We start from the raw sequence: 21,603 nt of genomic DNA on the forward strand, positions 1-21,603 counted from the left end.
TTAGCCTCTGGGCTGGTGACTCTCTTTGCTTCTGAGGGTCATACAGAACTATTTCTTCCTTTCATGTATACATTTATATTCCTATATTGTTTTTTAAATTTAGTTTTAGATTTTTTATCATATTCTATTCTGGATTTAATTATATTTGCATAGCATGTATGTGTGGCATGAAGGACCTAGAACCCTACATCAAATAATCAAACTATCCCTTGAATTTGGCCATCCCACAGTTGCTGATAAAGCACATTTAATTGGTTTCTACCTCTAGGATAAAAAGCCCCCATAGACCTAATTTTGCCATGAAGTCCGAGGCACAGCTGAGCTCGTCTATTTTTCAGCCTGATCTCCCCATGAGGGTCCCAGCCTGGCTTTACCTTTTTTTTTATGATCCAGAGCACCTAGAGTTCATTCAAGACTCTACTTGATTGCGACCAGATGGATCCCTTGCAGCATGAATAAGTCGGCACACCTCGAGTCCCAGATTGGGTGTAACAGAGATTACGCTCTCAGGTGAAAATCTATACTCTCAGACTGCCTGATGCTGCAAGAGGTCAGTATTGACAAATGCCTCCTGCTGAATTATGTTCTTATTTTGTTTGGGAGCTGCTTACAAGAAGTACCCAGAGTTTATTCTGATGAATGAAGGGGCGGTACTATGTTGTAACTCTGTTACTGCTGGCACTTCAATAAATCATTCAGCTTTGGTGGGCAGAACAGGAAGTGCAAAATATGTCAAGCAACTAGCGCAGGACACGGAAAAAAGAGGACAGAGAAGAACAGGCACAAAAGAAAGGCCATTGATTTGATAGAGATGCAGGAGAGAAATTAGAAAAAGAAAAACGCAGTGGGGTACGGATAATTTAAAAGAATCTGAAGTGTCAAAAGAGTAATGAAACTAGAAGTTGAAGGTCCCGTTGGAGTTAAATGGCTGGTTGCAGTTGAGCAGCAACTAATCTTCACCCTAATTACTTTAGGTAAGATGCTCTAGCAGTGTTTCAGGGGCCGGCACAGAGGCTGCTCACCTTCTAATTTCAATCCCCTCATATTCTTTTATCATCTGCCGTTTTCAGCTTGACTCTAGGACACTTCTTGCAGGGCTAAATGAAGATCAGTGCATTGTGTCAGATGATAATTCCATTCTTTGCTAGTCACCTGCTGCTGTCAGGCTCACAAGTCGCAAAACATACTTTAAGTGATTTAAAAAAAAAAAAAAAACCCTACTCATTACTATCAAATGCTGCAGACAGGAAAAAAAAATCCCCTGACAAAATGTCTTTACAAACTCTGGTTATCTTTTGTATCTCACCTCCACCCTTTTTCTTGAAGTTGGCAAAGAGCCAGCGAATCAGTTTTTTTAAAAAAATTGCCGTCTTTGTATGTCTATGTAAAAAAAATAAATCAGCGATAGGGAGTCCCCTTCAACTGAAACACTCTTTTAGGTTTGCTGGACTGGACTGGAAACCATCCACAGAGAGATACCAGGTGATGACCTTGTTTTGTACCCCAGAGAGCTCCTTATGGTGGCTGCAGTGCCAGACAGACATTCACGCTAGGAGCATTGACTCAGAAATAAAGATTAAAGTCTGGACTTGTCTTTATTCTTTAAATCAGACAAAGAAGTGGAGTGTGTGCTGTGACCATGAGTAAAGGGATTGCTGCTGCCTGTAAGGGCCACATATGGGATAGAAATGATCGTCATTTTTCCACTAAACTTAGTATTTAAAAACAGTGTCATTTGACTTTAGCAGTGGTAGCAGTGGTTTATACTACACTACATTTATTTTACAGCTACATACTTTTCAGATTAAGATTTCTCATAGCAAAAAATACACTAAGCTTGTAGAATACAACACATTGTTAAAGATGAAGCTGGTTGTTTCCAGTCATTTTGGCGTGTGACCTCTCCAAACGAAGCAATGTGAAGTTGTCACATTCCAGATGTTGAGGAGTTTTTAGCAGTTCCACCAAAAAGCCATTTCCACTCTAAACTTCTCCAGCTAATTAATTTGCAACAGCAAAAAGTTTTCTACTAACATAATGAGGAGATGTTGTTAAATAATGTTCTTGGCAAGTTTGCAAAACTGTTAATATTGATCAGTAAAATGTTTTCCACCAAAATAGACAGCCTCACAAAATACTAGCCAGTCATAGTAATTATAGAATTATTCAAAATTCAGCAGTGACTTGAGACATGAGATTTATTTATTAATATTTAAAACCTATGAACACCCACGCAGGTGTTTTCATTTGAGCTGGCTGATCAGAGTTCTGCTCAGGACTGTGTGGGCATGTAAAGACTGTAATTAATTAACATCTTCCTGAGTCTTGTGCTCGCTCTGCTCTTAGGGTGGGACGAATTACACCTTAATCATTCTTATTGGTAGATGAGATCTGACCAAGTAAATTCCCATAAAAGCTCCGCCTTCAACCTGAGCGGAGATGTTATCAGACAGAGTAACTGAAAACATGTGTGAGGTGTTCAGAGGCTTTAACCAAAATCACAGTATTTCCCTAACGCTAACCAAAGCACTTTTATTGCCTAAACCTTCATAAAGTCACAATACTTGTTTACCTTAATTCACCATAATTCAGGCAGCTATTATGTTGTCACCATATAGTTATTATGCAAAAAAATGTATTCATACACTAACGCAATTCCTAGAATACAGGGCTGACCTCTCAAATTGTCTAACTGTTCAATGGCCAAAGAGGTAAAATTGTCCTTTATTTCCATAAACAAAGCAACAATTTCTTTTTACAAAACTTTCCTCCCATTAATCATCTTTTGATCCCCAGATTTATATTGTGGTCCTATTGAGGGGGATTACTCCCTAAGTTTAGAATCACTGGACTAAACTACCTAACTTTATATAAAAATAAAACTACTTTCATCATGACAAGTAAGAACAGTTGAATAATACATAGATATATATAGATATATAGATAGAGAGAGAGAGCATATTTGCAGACAAGTCTGGCACCTGGTATAATGAACTGGTAGATTCAGATGTAACTGGCATATTCTCAGGCTCTGTTAGCACACCCTTTTGTCATTTTTGCTGGTATCTGCTAGCTTTTTGTTTGCTTGTTTATCTGTAATGAGGTTTTATTTTGTGTTGTTCACGTCTCTGTCTCAACTGTACTGAAGGGCTGCCTGGGTTAAGGACAGAAATATCTGTCTTTATGGACTTAGGTCAGTTTTACTCCCTTTTGCTTGGTTGGATAGGATGTTTTCTGTTTCAGGTTTCTTAAAAAAAAGAGGACAGCGAACACGTCTTCCTAATTTATGAAGTTGAACATATGTTATATTTTCCCGTCAAAAATATCAAAAAAGTACAATGCCATATACATACATATAATAAATAAGAGTACTGGCAATTTAACACTCCCAAGTACAATGTACTGTTAATGCTTCTGTACTTTTACTTAAATAGGACTTTCATGTCATGTAGGACTTTTATCTGTAATGGAGTATTTTACTTTGCTGTACTAGTACATTCACCACTGGTCTTTAGACACTATCACAGAATTTCTAAAATAAGAAAACATTTAGATAGACTTCAAATGTCAGGATTTGAACTATGTAAATTAGTGTCCTTAACAGACGGGACTAAAAGGGTTCATGTCAGTTCATCAAAATTGTGGATTTAATGGTTTATGTTAAGAGGGGGTGTTCTTAGGCTCTCATGGTCAACAAATACTGACTGAGTCTGATAAAGTAAAGCTGAAGAGTCCTTCTATCTAATAGCAACAGAAACAGTTGGTCTTTTATCAGAGGCTTTCCAGCCGACATCAGTGCGGCAGTAACATTTAAAGTCTTCTGACCACATTACAGGCAAACTGAGGACAGGTTATTGCAGTTGCAGGAGTCACTCCATTAAAGATATTCTTCCCAAAGCATCGCAGACCTTCATTTATGGTCAGTTAATGAGTTTTTCTTTTCTTCCTTTCTTTTCTCTGCCAGATTGAATGTTCCAGTATATCGGAGTACTCGGAGAGGATCATCAAGTCCAACCACCTCGACAGTGGTAAGAGCTACAGCTGTTCCTCTTCTCTCCATCCTGATGACACTGCGCTCCGTCTGCAGAGAGGGGAGACGCAAACCTGGTTACAGTCGTGACAGACGTAGCGAATACAGAGGAGGGAGGGAAGGCTGGCAGATATGCATGAGAAGGAGAAGAATAAAGAAAAGGTGGTCGTGGGTATTGCCCCGCACAGGATTTTGAATGATCCTTCTGCAAGGACGGTCTAAATCTGGACCTGTGGTTTATCATTCCGTACTGCACTGCAACGGCTCATTTGCATTCATTTGAACAAACATGCCTCCAACTTATGTAACTTCAAAGCACATGGTTTTATCATAATACTCCTACAACTTTGCAAACAAATTTACTGACTGTGCATCCATTAAATTGTAGCTTCATAAACCCTCCTGTCAGCCAGTGTCCTGTATATCTATAAACCTATGAATATCAAGTACGCTCAAGTAATTGAGAAGAGAGTTAACATTGTGCTCTCTCTCAGTTTTAGACAGTAAATAAGTGGGAAGCAATCACCAGTTGGAGTAACCGGGTTCACATGTCATCCTGACAGACACTCGCATCACCAGGGAAAGTCTTCAGTAACTTCATGCAGAGGCAGAACAAACAAAGCTGAAGTCAGCTAATCTCAGGCAGGGCAAAGATCCAGCCCGCCATTGTAAAACCCAGCTAGGCTGATTTCCATAAGAACACTGTGGCCACCATGTTAGCACATACTGATGTGTCAACACTCTTTCTTTCTTTCTTTTTGCACCGAGTGATATAATACAGTAGGGGAATCTGGGGAGTGTTGTAACATTGGGTACTTGTAATTCTGTCAGTTTTACCAATCAGAAGTTTGCTACTTTGATTTCTTCAATATACTGCATTCCCATTTCCTTTTTGAGCTCACAGATGTCTCTATGAGCTACAGTATGGATTTTATAAACAAAAAACTGATTTTAAGGTGAGAAAGTAAAAGCTTTTTTGCCTCATTTTATTTGACAATGGTTTGATTCACATAACCTAAAGTAGCAGTTTCTCTAGTTTAATTTGATGCTTTGAACTCATACCACCCTCAAGCCCTCGTGCTAAAACAGCTAGCTATATATTGGCTAACAGCTCATTAAAATGGTGAGAATTTCTGCATCGTATGCATGAACCACTTTGCAAACTCCAGGCATAAAGAAGTGTGGGTCATGTGTATGTGCTGTCAGTTCTGAGCCCACAAAGCCTACAGCCCAGGGGCAGCCATCTACATTTGCCACAACTGTGACAGTCACAGAACCCACATGCACATTCAAGAATATACACAGTGTTTTTGTCACTTTAAATTGTTCACTTCATTTAAATCTTAAATCTATCCCCACACAGTGATACAACTCACCCCAGTAGTGGGGTAGGTTGTAACTATGGAGCTCTTCAGCTCACTTTATCTGTGAATGTGTAGACATATATTGGTGCTGTGTATCAAAGTTTGAGAGGTATGGTACAAACAACAACTGATATTGCTGATGCTCAAACAAAAAGTGTTACTGCCATTCCTGGTCTCTCCTACCTCTTTCATGTTTTTACTGTATGTGTACTTCACATTTACTCATTTGCACATTTTTTAAGCATTATCATTCCTAAATTATAGTCTTGTGTGTTGCAGTGATCACCATCTTCAAAGGCAAGGTGGAGGAGGTGGAGCTTCCTGTTGAGAAGGTTGACATCATAATATCTGAGTGGATGGGCTACTGCCTTTTCTATGAATCCATGCTCAACACTGTCATCTTTGCCAGGGACAAGTGGCTGGTAATGATGTGTGGAGTGTGTGTTCGTAAATACGAAATAAATCTGTGTAAAAAACATGAAATAAATCATACATGTAGTATTGTTTGAGAGATTTAGGCTGCAATTTGTAGTTTAAAAAATTGAAAATGTATTTATTTTTAAATTATTATTAAGTGTGTTCTTATTAATGAGCTACTGGGACTGTTGTCTCCATCATAGATTTACTGGCTAAAGTGTCATTTATGCTTAATGTTAGATACAGATATGGATGGAGCCTTCTGTTCATGACCCCTCAAAATTATTTTGCAATCCCTGGTTGGAACCACAGCTGCCAAATTCTCCCTGGGGGTAAAAAAAAAATCTGCAGTATGTGTCTATGTTCAAAAGAATAGTTTGTATGCTATGCTGCAACAGCTAAAAAAAGAAATAACTTACCAAAATTGTTAATACAATAAACTCAAGAATGCAATAATTATTAGATTAACAGAAAAAGCATACATTTTACATACATATTACTGGAAAATAATATTAGTAGTCTTATAGTTGAACACAGTGGGTGAACTGTTATTTTTAACAGGGGGAAGGCCCAGTAGGAACACCCTACACCCTATTGATGAGAAGAATGTTTTGTTTGCATAACCCCGTGACCCATCACTAGCAAATGCAGATGCATGAACAGGTCTTTTGGTTCTAACCAGTAGCTCTAAAGTTTAGACAAAAAATATTATAGATAGGAAAGAAAGGGGAGAGAAAAAGGCAAATCTGTCTGCCACACAGCACTGATCAGCAGGTGATATTTCAGAGCCATGGTCAGGGCAATCGATTATAACTTTCACAATCCAGATAAAAGATAAAAGAGTCAGGCAGACTATACTGACATAGTCAACTAAAACCTTCTACCCCTGCACTCTCTGCTGCTACTAGGGCAGTGGTTCTCACACTGAGGCGGACTTCACTGGTGGGGTGTGGATGACCAAGGGAAAAATATGAAATGAAACTAAGTTGAAGGAGTGTGATTTATGTAGGAAAATAACCAATCAAGAGTCTGATGATGCTCTTGGGCTGACCTTTATCTCACTAAAAGTAAACTTTTTTACTAGTTGCTTCTCCACTTCATTATTAAAGGAGAAATCTTTAATGTATTTACTGTAATAAATCATAAAATGATCATGAAATGTCATCAGAGATTAAGGAAACATGCTCGCTTCTCTGACAAAAACACTACAGCTGTGGTGCCCCCCTTTGAAATTTCTATTCTGGGCCAGAATAACTGTTTTTGTTTCACTTTTGTTTATGAGTGGTAAGAAATCATTGTCGAGGGAGTAGATGTTTGAGTATTATGACTATTTGGACAAAAAGAGTCATTTTTGCATGTGTAATTTCTATATAGTGCTCCTTTAATGATTTATTTAAAAACAATTAAATGGGGCTTGAACTTTTTTTGGGTGTTTGAGAACCACTGTACTAGGGGATGCAGAGGTGGTGTTACAGGTTAACAAAGGGGATGCATTTTCATCATTTTGCCAACAAGGGGAATGGAACCTCCCCAAGCTTTTCAGTCTGCACACAAAGGGAACAAGAACACCTCCATAATTCAATGAAACACTAACACTGTAATGTAGATCTTTTAGAACGTTTTCAGGATTAATTGCTGAGTTATTTCTTTGTCTCATTTGTCAAACAGAAACCGGGTGGATTAATGTTTCCTGACCGTGCCTCTCTATATGTGGTGGCCATTGAGGACAGGCAGTACAAAGATTTCAAAATACACTGTAAGTTCACTGCGAGAGTGTGAATGTGGGGCTGAAGGGACTCGTGCTCTACCTGGTGTACTCTGTGTGTCGCTCTTGGGTGGCTATAACCAGGACGATGTCTTTACATTGTAAATGATCCGTGGATGTAGAACACACCTCCTCCACACCTCTGCACGCAACCTTTCCAGCTCCGCAAATGATTTTGAACTTTTCCTCAGGCATAACACTGGGGGCGATAATTGATATTATAAGTCAACAAGCCTCTCCATCTCTGTATCATCCCACTCTAAAGCCGACAGGAGGACTGTGGGCGATGTTTTGCTGCTGGACACAAAGCAGGAGAACAGCGTCAAAGTCAGTGTGAAGCCAGTGCACAACCCAGATGACAAAAGGCACGCAAACAGAACAATAGCCAAAAGGCCTCCCACTCACACTCCCTCATACATCTGGGAAATTACACAAGCACGCTGCAGCAGATAATATCCTGAGACTCATATCACAGTGGCTCACTGTACTGCAACACTTTCCGGTGTCTGGATACTTCAGTTCAGTCTGTGACAAGTGCACATATTGAACACAAACTTCTTTCTCTCAAGGCAGATGGCCCAAGATGACCTTTAGACTGAGTTAGAAGTGGCCTCCTGAAGCACTCCAGTATTCTAAGAGCATCCTTTGGTCATTAGTGCTACTCCGGGCTGAACACTGCCTTTGTTAAGTGGGCAGCGAGAAATGCAAATACAGTACATTACAAAGTCCCCCAGGGTTTGTGACCTGTTCATTATCACCAGCTCTCCAACTCACTCAAGTAGCTCTCTCCGTTTGGGTCATGATAGAGATGTTTTCTCACACACTATCTTAAGGAGTTTAATGAATAATGTATGGATGATTCAGCCAAAGCAGCAGCAGCAGCAAAGAATATCCGAAAGAGGGGAGGCTGCGTTCAAGGAGGCTCATGTTTACAAATCAACCCCAGAACACAATGTGACTTTTATCGGTCAAAATAAAAGTTGTTCCAAAATGACGGGAGGTCTGACTCTGGTCTTGTTTTACAGCTGCAGCCCAAATGTTTACACTATAAAACTGAATGAACTGAATCAAAAGTTGGAAGGAAGAAAACTGTGTCACATGTTTGCAGTTTACAAAGACTAACAGAGAACAATGCTGCTGCTTTTACCAGGGTGGGAGAACGTGTACGGCTTTGACATGACGTGTATCCGCAACGTGGCCATGAAGGAACCGCTGGTGGACGTAGTGGACCCCAAACAGGTGGTGACCAACTCCTGCCTCATCAAGGTTAGTAAAATACTGACAATATTCTGACACCATCTTGGTCACCAGCATCACCGACTACAGTCCCAAAACATTTTTGAGTAGTAGCAGAAGAAGTAGAAGTAGTATTGCCAGGTTAGCTAGCTAACTGGATTTCTGTATAAGTACAATTAGCAGTTGGTTACCTGTAAATATTTATTTAAATTAGATGTTGAGCTCCTGGATGATGACAGTATTTTCACAATTGAAGGCAGAACCTGCACTGTGCTGTGATGCTGTTCCCTTTTCTGATTTAAAGACAAAATAATGTTGAAATTTGCACCCAGAAAAGCTTTTTTCACTAGAGGCCACAATAATAATAATAATAATAATAATAATAAATAAAACAATGAAAATTTAAAATTGTAATCCTGATAATAAGCCCATATTTTATTAAAGATATTTGTAATCTGATTGTCTTATTTGTATCTTAATTACACAATACTGTTACATGTAATCTTTTACTTCCCACGATGAAGACCCAACAGTGCAGATGAGTAGATTCAGAGTGCTGCTGTTGTGTTCAGAGGTTGCTGCCACACTAACAGCCAATCAAAATGGTTGAAGATATGGGTGAACATTTGCTGCTCATGGGAAGGGTTTTACTGGAGGGTCAATAATAGATGTTCATATTTCCATTTCATCTGGGCACTTTAAGGGCTTTCCATCCGTAGCGGTGTAACAGCTGAAAGTTTATTCTTGACAGCAGTTGAGAAAACCTCTCAACACATTTAATAGCTTTTCTGGAGGTTTCAGTCATATCCCTACAGTAGGTCCAGTTCAACCAAAAAATAAAATTCTCTACTCTCTATCACACACCAATTGAGGGTCGACTTTAGTTTTTTAGTCCACAAAATACTGCTGGGGTTTCACAGGATGTTTGGGAGATTCGACAACGCTGTTTTCCTGTGAAACTCCAGCAGTGTTTTGTGGAATAAAAACTAAACCTGACCTTCAATCAGTATAAGGATGAGTATATGATGACTGAATTTTCATTTTTGGGTGAACTATCCCTTTAAAGGGAAAATTCTGTGTTTTACATGTGGATGTCCAGTCACTGTTGATGGTAAATAAAGTAAACTGACATGGTAAATTCCTCAGTGTGTGCTATACTGACAGAGAAAGCTGAGTTCCAGTGCTGCAAAATCTGTTGGTTTTCCTGCATCTAGTGATGTCACAGTGATGTCACTGGGCGCAAGAAAGAACTACAGGCTGTTTCATATTGGATTTATAGTCTCTACCTCAAAGTAGACGAGATGAGTATTTTTTGTCACCTAACTCTATATTTTTGCCAACAAAATAATAGCTACAGGCTAGGGTGGTGAAACATGGTGACATGGGCATCAGAAGCTTGTGTGCAATGCATCCTGGTACATGTAGGCACTCGCACTGGCTCTGTGAGTCAAGTTCAGCTTTCTTGGTCAGTATGGCACCCACTTAGGAATTTAATGCTGCAATGGACTACATTTACCATCAACGCTGACTGGATGTCCTCACATAAAGTGCTGTATTTTCCCTTTAAAGTTCTCAGAAAAAAATTGAAATCTGAACATGTGCATTACCATGACAATGGGGCAAACTCCACCTAATGATGAAGATAATGAAACATGATAAAAAGAAAGAGAGCAGCTACTTAATGGACCTTTTCTTAACATTTTTATTACTGATTATAACCAAGGTATTAATACGTCATTATCACCATTTAATATGCCTGTTAACTTGTTATCTGAAAAATGTATACTAAATGATCTGACCATACTGTATGTAATAAGTAGTGATTATTCTATACAATGTCAATACATTAGCAGTTGTCCCATAGAGAATGCTAAGTAGGTGATTATTATAAACTATAAGAGATGATTACATGATTACAGTGATTAAACATACACATACGTTAAATATAATTACTCAGTGACATTGACTGATGGGTAAACATATTGTCTGACATGCTGCAGGCTGGTATGAGCACGACCTTCATGTGAGGCTGTTTCCCTGTCTGTGCCTCTCACCGTGTGGATTAGAGACACCGGGCTGCTGTGCCATGCATGTCAATAGCAGCCCGTCTCGTCCTCCTGATTGTGCTCCTTGTCATGGTGACCTTACGACTGGCGCTGATTAGACAGCCCTGCCCAGTCTCACCTCTGTCCCGCTGGAATATTGCTTTTTGATCATTACCTCGACTCCAGTGTTGCTTTCTTCATTGTGCTGCTGATTGTCAAGCAGCCAGTTTTTGTTTTCTTTGATATCAGACAGCCTTTCATTTTAAATGCAGCGAGATATAGAGATCGGTCTCGAGGGTTTAATAAAAATCTCTATGAAGCTGATGGGAACGCTGATTGTCTTCGGATTTTGCAAAAAAAAGAAGCAGCCTTACAACAATGATACCCCGCTGACAAGCTTTATTGTCTTTAAATGGATTACTGAATGACCTCATTAAAGTTGTATAGCCGAGGAGCAACACACACAGGACCTCATGTTATTAAACTGCTGCTTGAAACTTTGGTAGCAATACTCAGTGTAGCTCATTATCAAGTATAATCCTGCAGAAAATAATTAATTTAACATTAACAACCTGCATGATAGTGCTCTTAAATTTTATATTTTGCCTTTAGAGTAATTGCAGGGGGGGGTAAACATTGCAGCGTGTTATATTGATGTCTCAAACTTTAAAATGTGACTTTGAGAAGTTTATCCTGCATGACCAGTGTAAATATCTGGAAAATGTGTTTATGGGGGTGATTATTTTCTAAAGACAGCAGGGGGAATCTCACATTAATATCGAATAGTTTTTATTGCCAGCAAACATAAGGCTCATTCCTCCACAGCAAATGTGGCATCTGGCACCAAAGCCAGCGAGCAAGCAGTGAATATTTATTAGCACTGATGGCACATGAAACAAGATTATGACACCTCTGCCTACATGTTTACCCTGCGGCTTCAGGTGAGCTGCATTCCCCTCTGTTACTCAGTAATCAAAGCTAACATGATATGTTGGCTCTGTGCCGTTCGAACGACAGTAAACCAGGATGCAGAACAACATGTTCTTCTCTGAATGTGGCCTAGTGGGACGATGGGATATCAGATGTCCTGTTAAACTGACTGGATCCAGGGGACATTTACAGATTCGGGGTTGCTAGCACCATGCATGAATAACACCTGGAGCCTGACAACAGTAAGAGCTCCCTGATGACCACGGGTCTCCGATCTTTGTCCTACATACATAAGGACTACCAGCCTCTTTCTGGAAGGTTATTAGGTTCTTGGCACAGTCCCAGTGGGGTGTAACGGTGACCCTTTGTCTTTTTGTAGGCTGTAAATCTTTATGGTTTTTTTGGTCTCCTTGATGTATTGCATGTGAAATTGCATATAAAATTTCCTGGATTTGTTTCCATGGCATTTTAAATTGCTGTCAGATTACAAGATCACTAATTGATCATCTGAAAAAAACACAGTAAGGGTCTGGTTGAGGTCAGTGTACCCCAAAGGAATAGTTAGATATTTTGGAAAATATAGTATTGGCTCTTTTGCCAATAGTTAAATGTGAAGCACCCTAAATCCTAGAAATGAAGCTACAGCCAGCAGCCAGTTAGAATACTTTATAATAGTGCAAAGACTGGAAACAAGGGGAAACACCTGGGTTGGCTCTGTCAAAGTAGCAAAATTGACCATTCATCCATTCATTCATTATCCATAGCTGCTTATCATCTAAGGGTCATGGGAGGGCTGGAGCCTATCCCAGCTGACACTGGGCGAGAGGCGGGGCACGGCCTGGACAAGTCACCTGTTGATCTCAGGGCTGATACACAGAGACAGACAGCCATTCACACTCACATTCTACGCACAATATAGAGTCACCAATTAACCTGTTATGTTGCATGTCTTTGGACTGTGGGAGAAGGCCGGAGTACTTGGAGAGTACCCACACGGACATGGGGAGAACATGCAAACTTAACACAAAAAGGCCCAGAAAGGTTCTCCCCCAGGGGAAAACTGGCAGGGGAATTCAAACTCAGAAGTTTCTTGCTGAGGCAACAGTGCCAGTAGAACTAACTAATTAACAAGTTATATCTTGTTTAATCCACAGTTGTTTTTTTTTCAGCACTTACTTTTTGTGTGTTTCTGTTTCAACATATTAAATTTCAACAAACTTCTCAACACTGGTACACATACTCTGCAATAAAGATGATTCTGATTCTGATAATAATTTCTCAAAATGTCAAATTGTCAGGCTTTATTTTTGTTATCCAGATATTTGAGGAGAGTGTGTGTCTGTACTCCTACAGGAGGTGGACATCTACACAGTGAAGGCTGAGGACCTCTCATTTACCTCAGCGTTCTGCCTGCAGATCCAGAGAAACGACTACATCCATGCATTGGTTACCTACTTTCACGTTGAGTTCACTAAGTGTCACAAGAAGACTGGTTTTTCCACTGGTAAGCTGCTTCATACTGTCTCATACTTTACATACGGGGCACGCTAGGTGTATATGATGTGCAGCTTTAAAGGGATGGTTCTGGATTTTTTGGAGGGAGTTGTTTAAGGGGCTTATCCATAGTTGGTACATTGCCTATGTTAAGTTGCTGGCCATCCAGTTGGAGAAGAATGTAAAGTAATGTACTGCTGTGGATGGGGTCAGCAGCATAATGTAATTTAACCTCCTTTAGCCAACATAAGAATTAACTATGTTTACAATATTTTCATAGTTTTATCTCAGCCTTTTGGATGGGAAAGCACTGTAATATAAGACAAATATTGTACTTTCCAAAGCTCTTGATTGGTTATTGGTTGTGTTACTGTGTAACGTCTCTGCTTTAAGACTTTAGTTCAGATTCACCAAAGTCAAGATAGCTCAAATAAACTAAATTATTCATTCAGTGGTAGATCAGCAACTCCCATATTCTGTGAGTTAAAATAACTGTTTTGCCAAAGGATTGTGGTGGCTTTGGAGAAACCAATATTTGGCTGATATAACAGCAGTTTCCCATCAGAAGAAGCTGTCTGACAACAAGGTAAAATGCTACAAATATTCTACATATAGCATACACTTAAACTGATATTGACTTTTTAAGTGGCTTACACAATATTGTTGCTTACCCTGTCCACATCAGTACAGTCAGTACATTGCTTAGCTTCCCTGCTGGTACTCCTGCTGCTTCTCCAAACTGTATTTAACACACTGGCTATGGATAAAGTACCTCCTAAAACCCCACCTCAAAAAATATCTATTATCCCTCTACAGCATTAGACATATTGTATGTATTATGGTGATGGAAATTACAATCTAAAAAATCATTAGTCTTCATTTTTATTACCAGCCTCCACAGAGATATGAGTGAAGTTTCAGCAGTGAAACAGCACACCCCAGAGGTCAGATTCAATACCGTCCTCAAGACCACTTTGCTGAAGCTGTGGGTGCTCTTGGGTCTTTATTAAAACGTGCTCCTCCCTTGATAGCATCAGTGAGCCCTGCAGTGGTGAGATTTACAATGTAGAGGAAGAAAACAAGGACTTAAAATCCAAAACACTTACACCTGATAACAAATTCACCTCAGTGTGACATGCTGAAAGCACAGACCTCTGAACAAGTAAACAAAAAAGAGTTTGATATTTTGCTTTCTTGCTGAGAGTTAGATGAGAAGACGATTCTTATCACAGTTAGACAAAGCCGTATCTATCTTCTCATTCTTTCTCTTGGCATGAAAGCCAGTCATTGACTTTTCACCATAACAAACCAAGGCGCAGTGGTGGGATCAATGAAAACAGGTGCATTAGGTGCATTACTGGAAGGCAGGTCAGCTCACTTTATTCAAATTATCAGTGCTAAAATACCCTCTGCTGCAAGCGATCTTTCAAGTGGGCAGACTGTTAAACCAAAAGCAGGTGTTTTATGACAGGCACATATTTTTTCACAATAAAAACTTTAGTCGCACCATCACTACAGGCACAGTCAGCACACACGTCATCTACTCAGTAACATCATTAACTCACTTGTGATGAAGTGTTTGCCACAGTCGCACACTACTCATGTTGACTGACTGGCCCAGCACTGGTTTGCACCCAACATACACGATTCAGACCGCTGGATTCTAATAAATATTCTCAAATAATTTATTTCAAAGTAGTTTGGGGTGGACATGTCCCGTCCATGCCCTGCACCCAAGACAACAAATATTTTACTTTTGAAATTTAAACATCAACTCATGTCGGCAGGTTTCTTTGCCAAAGGGTACCTAGAGCATCTGACGTTACACTGTAGTGACTTGTGGGATCTACTTCATGCTGGTAGCAAACACTTGATATGCCAGGGAGTAAAGATGAGGGAAAGAGGGAGGATACTGCAGGAACTAAATTACACTGTACTGGCCAGACAGAAATCATCCTCAGGTAAACATTTTATGTGGAACCAAATGCTCCAGAGGGGCTGAAATCAAGACCGGAAATGGGCCTCAGTTGGTGGACAGCTTCACTAGGTATTAATGTAGCTGAAGTTAAATGGGGGTATCAGGCTCAAAACATCCCAGGTTATTGTGTTTCATCCAAATGCTAGCTGGTTACTTTGCCTAATAGGATGAGAAGTTTGTGAGTGTTCCACATTAGATTTAGAAATACCTCTGCTCACTGATCAAAGACCATTTCTAAGACTTTCAAGACATCTATCACAATAGTAAATGTCACTGTCTTTTTACCCCTAGTCCAGCTCATATCAGTGCTGGACTAGAGTGAATTAACAGAAGAGTGTTGTGTCAAAATCTGTGTGTGACTGACCTCTAGTGGTAGTGGTAATTACTGTATATATCTGTTGGCCCTTTGGTAATGATAATTGTAACAAATGATAATCTTTTATCAACCACATTATTGCATTACCAGAGTCTTTTCATAAAGAAATTGATCTAAGAACTTCATCTTTTTTTTCTGCAATACCCACTTCCCTTCTATTGATTTTCTGGTTGTCTGTCAAGGCTTGGCATTAACTCCCCGTACAGTCCTGAAAGACAGTTGTATCAGACACACACAGACTTTTAGCCAAGGATAAAAAGGCGAGCAGGGGTCAAAGATCACACTTCATGCTGTGCAGCAGAAATGCCATCTACTGAATTAGCATAAGCAACCCAGCTAGCTTGTCAGCGTCTTTATTGAACTATGCCCAAAAAAACTGAGAGGCAGGCCTGTGCAGCAGTCATGCTGATTGGCAGCTCCTTTTATCTACAGTCTCACAAAAAGCTCGTCTGTAAAGGCAGAGCTACCAAGCTGCACCAGGACAGCTGGCAGAAATTCGATTTAAGCACCACTGACCTTATGAATCTCAGCTGAGCGATCGCAGCAATGGTCAGGGCACTGAGGAACGCTCACTTTTACTTTGGGGCCGGGGTGTCAGATTTTCTGTGTTGCCATTCACACACAAGCATATACACACACACATGAATACATTTGAAGTTGCACCAGAAACTCAAATTGGAATGGTGATGAAGGAAGACTGACTCGAGCAATAGTGGAGAGGTCAGGAACGCAGTCATGCATCTCCTGCCCTTTACTTCAGCGCTGTCATCTTGAACTCAAGTGGAGCTACCTGCTCTTTTTTGCACCATCGCTTCATGACAGGAAGGACACAGGCTCGCTTCCCTGTCTCTGCTCTTTCCCTGTACAGTTTGTGTTTGTTTTCTATCTGACGTTCATGTCAGGCAGATAGGAGACTGGATTACTGTCTCTGTTAGCCCCATGATGGACTGACAACCTGTGCAGGGTGCCTCTCTGTCTTCTGCTCAGTGTAGACATCACATCTGTGGTAGGTCTAATCCTGAAGAAGGTTAACTATATAGAGAAATAAGCTAATGCATCAGTGACAAGGGGATGACATTTTACTTACTGTTGCCTCGTGTCTGAGACAGAAACAAGTTGTTGGTAGCATCTTATTAGCCAACTTTTATGAACAGTTAAAGCTACTACAAGGAGTTTTTAACTGGTTATGAAGCCGTCTAAATTTGATATTGCTGCCTCTGTATGATTGACATAAGCAAAGCAGATGATCAGTTAGAAGTTTCTGTGTAGTTATTCTTAATACCTGCGACCGTGTCAGTCTCCTTGAAATCTGATGAAACAAGCCTGCGGTAAATTTTCCAGGCAGAGTTATAGTGAGTTGTACGTTAAAGTTAAAAAGAAGCAGGAGGAGATTATTGCTTAGATAATTTTATTTTTGACATTATATTTTCTGGTTATAACACTACTGCTTTTGTCCACAGGGACCTCTGAAAACAACACAATATGAAAGTCCCTTGTATTGGCTTTAAATTCTAACCAGTGTCTTTCTTAAAGCTACAGTCAGTAACTTCTAGAAAAACTTTTTGTATTATTTTCTGTCACTATATTCTGACAGTAGTACACGAGACAGATAAAATCAGCTTCCTCTCACTTTAAAAAAACTAAAACAAAAAACAATCAGCTGGCTGTGATTGGTTTTGTTAAGGTGTGGTTGATTCTTGCAAATGCCACATATCGTCTGTTTCATGTACAAACTGTAGCTTTAACTGCTAAATAATAAATACTTTACTTTTTAAACAATTAATGAGAATTAATGAGAACAACATTTGGGTTGCCGTGTTGTGGAAAACCCCCAGAAATGATTACTAATGGGTTCCTCAAATTCCAGTGAGTCAGCAGTTATAAATGTTAAATCGTTAACATTAATACCAAAGGGTTTTTTCACAACCTGGCAGCCAGTCAACAATTCTTATTAATGGCTTACAACTGATCTTTAAAGCATCAGTAAATCATCTATGAACCATTACTAAAGTCATTAACAATAACTCTTATCATCAAGTGGCATCACTTCATGTTAAGATTAAAATATCTGGTGTTGATTTTACAAGTGTTTGTTTTTGTGATTGTGATTTTGTCCCAGCACCAGATGCTCCATACACCCACTGGAAGCAGACAGTGTTTTATCTGGAGGATTACTTGACGGTACGGAGAGGAGAGGAGATCACTGGCAGCATCGCTATGAAGCCCAATGAGAAAAACATAGTGAGTGCTGTACAGTCTAATACTCACATTGTGTAACAAGTATATGGGATTATAACACCAGTGGTGATGACATCTGCCTTTAAGTGATAATATATTACATGTGAACTCATGTTTAATGGTGATATTTTATATACAGACAGATATAATTATAATACAAGCAGTGTTTCACAGTGTGATTTGAGCTCTTATCTTTGTATCATCATTAAGAAATGACTCATTTCCTGTGCTCCCTGCTCACAGCAGATTGTTTTCTCCTCAGTGTTGGATAGCGGTCAAGCAGGCAGCCGCACTGCAGTGACTTCCAGACAAACAACAACAGATTCTATTGTTGACCTTGTCAGTGTCCTCTCCTCCCCCTCTGGCACAGAGAAGCAGGGCTCTCTTCCTCCTGTTGTCTAACACAAACAGCCTGTGCTTATTTAACACCTTGTTTTGCTGCCGGTTGGGTCAAACTGTAAAAACTGACACTTCTCTCTCATCTTAGTTTTTTTTTTTTTTTCTCTGTTTCTGTGATGTATTTGCTCAATCATTACTACTTCTTTCTCTCTGAAACCATCTTTCCTTTTTCCCGGTCTTGACCTGCAGCGCGACTTGGACTTCACCTTCGAGCTGGATTTCAAAGGACAGCTGTGTGAAGCAGCCATAGCCCACGACTACAAGATGCGCTAAATGTGACCAGGGGACCTCGGTGCCCCAATGAGTACAACCCCCGAGCACGAGAGGGAGACAGAGACACGTCTCCCATGACCCCAGACGACGTAAGCGGTGCATAGAATAAGAGAAAAGACCAGGCCAAAGATCCAGCAGAGGTGGCCCCACTGACAATATTACTATTGTCACTCCAGTGTACAACGACGGCAGGAAGTTACTGATGCTGACTGTTAAACTATTCTGAATGTAACACTGACAAAAAAGAGGCCAGGAATATTTTCTAGTCTTGATGAATGTTATTGATTATTGATGTGCGTATATGTGAGATGGAGTGATGTACCCGTGTGTTCTGTTCAGTATTTGTTTTCTGAAGTAACCTGTACCTTATGGAGGGATTTTTAAATTACAGCAGAGATCATTTAATTAATTACAGTATTGTCCATATTCTTCTATAGGTAGCCAATCAATTTAAGGTGTAATTCTTCTGTCATTTTATGTACTGTAGGGAATGATTATCAGAGACACTTTCATTTATAGTTGTGTCAGTTTAACAGTGTTGGAAAACTAACAGCCAAGGACAAACCTGCTTAGGTATGTGTATGTGTGTAATGTGAAAGGTGTTTGCATTGTCAGTGTACTAGTAGCTTCCTGTGTGATAGAAGGTGTCGAAGCTCGCGCTGTTGCACAGCTTGGACTCCAGATGTGTTGTCAGTTTGAGCTGTGTGATGTTGACATGCCAATACCATACCCTTTCCCATCCTCAATGCCTTGACCAATGCCGAAGTGTACCTAGTTCTGTTCCGCACTGCTGCATTTAGCTTTTTTCAATAGTTGTTTACTGTATATAGACGCTAGCCACCTTCCTTTCACTGGTTTGAGATTTAGATGTTAGTTAGTTGAAGCACAGGCTGAAGCCATGACACTTTAGCGCACATCTGGATGTGATCCACATAAAGCAATCTAATGCCACATATCTTAAGCCTGACCCTTTTGGAACCTCTATAAACTTTCTTCTTTCCTGTTTCCTATACTTAGATCTGTTTTAGGGTCATCTATGTTTAAAAGAAAATTTGAAGATGTTTAAAAGATGTTGTTGGGGCACTTGTAAAAGTGACATATAATCACATTTTAAGTTAGCTAATGTAAAAAAAGAAAAATTTGCTATATAGCAGCTAATCTACATAAATCATTAGCTAGCTTGTTACATCTGATAGCTAATGTCAGCAAAATACTAAAGCTAACCACCTAAACCTCACAAATCATTAGCTAGATAGTTAGCTAGCATTTAACTAACAAACTAATTTCAGATGCAAGTATGTTGCTTTTACAGGTACCCTGGCTCTTTTCACCCTCTTTTCTTTTCAAAATAAATGAGCCTCGGACATAGAATATTTAAGGACAGTAAACAGGAAAGGAGAACGTTGACAGAGGTTCCGCTGGGTACCAAGCTTACTCAACTGTCATTGGTGCACAGAGCAAAAAAGGGGCGAGATTCTCCTCTTCCTGTAAAAGCAAAATCTAGGGTCGCATCATAAACTAGCTAATTTCAGCAAGATGCTACCTAACTATCTAGCTAATATTAGCAATATGCTAGCTTACTATCTTGAAAATGCTTGATGTAGATTAGCTACCTTGTTAGCTAGCATTTTGCTTACATTAGCTAACTTAAGATGTGATTATATATGGCTTTTGCAGGTCCCCGAACAACATCTTTTTAACACAGACCAGCCTAGTGCATAGCATATCTAAATAAAGGAAACAGGAGAGGAGAAAGTTGACGGAGGTTCTGGTGGGTACTAAGCTGCTCTACTGTTATTAGTGCACAGACCAAAGGGGAAGGACTCAATTGGCTCTGATCTCAGATACCAAGTACAACAAGTATTTCTAATAATGATAATGCCTAATCACTTGCAGTATCCCTGAACCACTATCGTTGTTTGAACATAATGAGTTAAGAATCATAGTTCTTGTAGCATGCATACAAGTTTCTTAAGAACTATCACACGATGTGATAGAGTTTACAGTCTGTATCTCAGTCTAAAGCTTACTGTATTGCACAAGGTTACAGTGGGACACAATGCAGTGTGTCGATGCTGTTCCACTTCACTTGTGCTCTTAAAAAGGTCATTGCCAAGGTATCCACTGAAAGGTTTTCTTCAGTCAAGATGTGGATCTGGGCAAAGGTTAACTTAAAAACATTGAAAACCTCACATTAATGCCCCCAGTTTAAGCCTCAAAAATCATCTAAGGAAAACAATACAAAACACAGTCAGCTTTTTCTTTGAAAGCATTTGGTTAAACATTAGATTTTCCAGATCGTAATTATATGTTTTATGATATTGTGGGGTCCAGAGACAGCTGAGAGCCAGCCTCAATTCCCCTGTCTTTACACAGAGGCCCAGATGAATCTGCAGGACTGTAACCAAAATGTACAGTATGAGCACTTTTGGGGCGATGGAGAAAACTAGATATTTATGAAGCATGCAAGTAATGCTAGTAACAATCAACATGAAGAGCAGCATCAAACTGAGTGCTGCCATCTCAGAGCACCGTTTCTCTGATCCTGTGTGTTTTTTACAGGGCGCTCACTGGTACAAATAAGCAATACAATCTTATGAGTCATTAAACACTTACAATCAATTACACATAACAAGACATCTTATTCATTTAGAATAATACTTGCATTAAAAGAGCATCTTTGGAATTTGTCCAGTTACATATTCTGATGAAAATTTGGCTGCTCATATTAAACATAAACCTACTTTGCCATCTAATTTCTTATAAGACATAACAATTCTGATAAATTGGCATGTTAGTTCCTCATGTATTACTATCTTATGAAAACATATAATGAATATGTTGTTTCACATATTGTCATGTCAACTTCAAAAGTGAATAAACAGCAATGTCCAAACTTGTCCACTGGGTGATGCTATGTAGCTTTTTCATGTCTTTGAACCAGGAAGAAATGACTGACACACCAGGTCCTTTACAAATAATATTAACATGAATAATTATTTATTTATTTGTCTTCTGCTATTTACATGTTTATACATTAAAGTGATGTGCAAGACAC

At 39.5% G+C, this 21,603-nt stretch overlaps 1 protein-coding gene across 1 annotated transcript in view; it reads left to right on the forward strand.

The window, feature by feature from the left end:
• The window catches only part of LOC146316140 (protein arginine N-methyltransferase 8-B), a 35,120-nt gene extending 15,277 nt beyond the window's left edge, over positions 1-19,843 (forward strand). The window contains exons 4-9 of the mRNA XM_084733972.1: positions 3,965-4,028; positions 5,674-5,816; positions 7,480-7,567; positions 8,727-8,842; positions 13,141-13,291; positions 17,755-19,843. Of these exons, the coding sequence (XP_084590098.1) occupies positions 3,965-4,028; positions 5,674-5,816; positions 7,480-7,567; positions 8,727-8,842; positions 13,141-13,291; positions 17,755-17,912 (720 nt within the window). The 3' untranslated portion in view covers positions 17,913-19,843. The remainder of the gene's footprint in view (positions 1-3,964; positions 4,029-5,673; positions 5,817-7,479; positions 7,568-8,726; positions 8,843-13,140; positions 13,292-17,754) is intronic.
• Positions 19,844-21,603: the final 1,760 nt, after the last annotated feature.

This window comes from Lutjanus erythropterus, chromosome 13 (genome assembly GCF_056507025.1).
Source record: "Lutjanus erythropterus isolate fLutEry1 chromosome 13, fLutEry1.hap2, whole genome shotgun sequence".
Taxonomy (NCBI): domain Eukaryota; kingdom Metazoa; phylum Chordata; class Actinopteri; order Lutjaniformes; family Lutjanidae; genus Lutjanus; species Lutjanus erythropterus.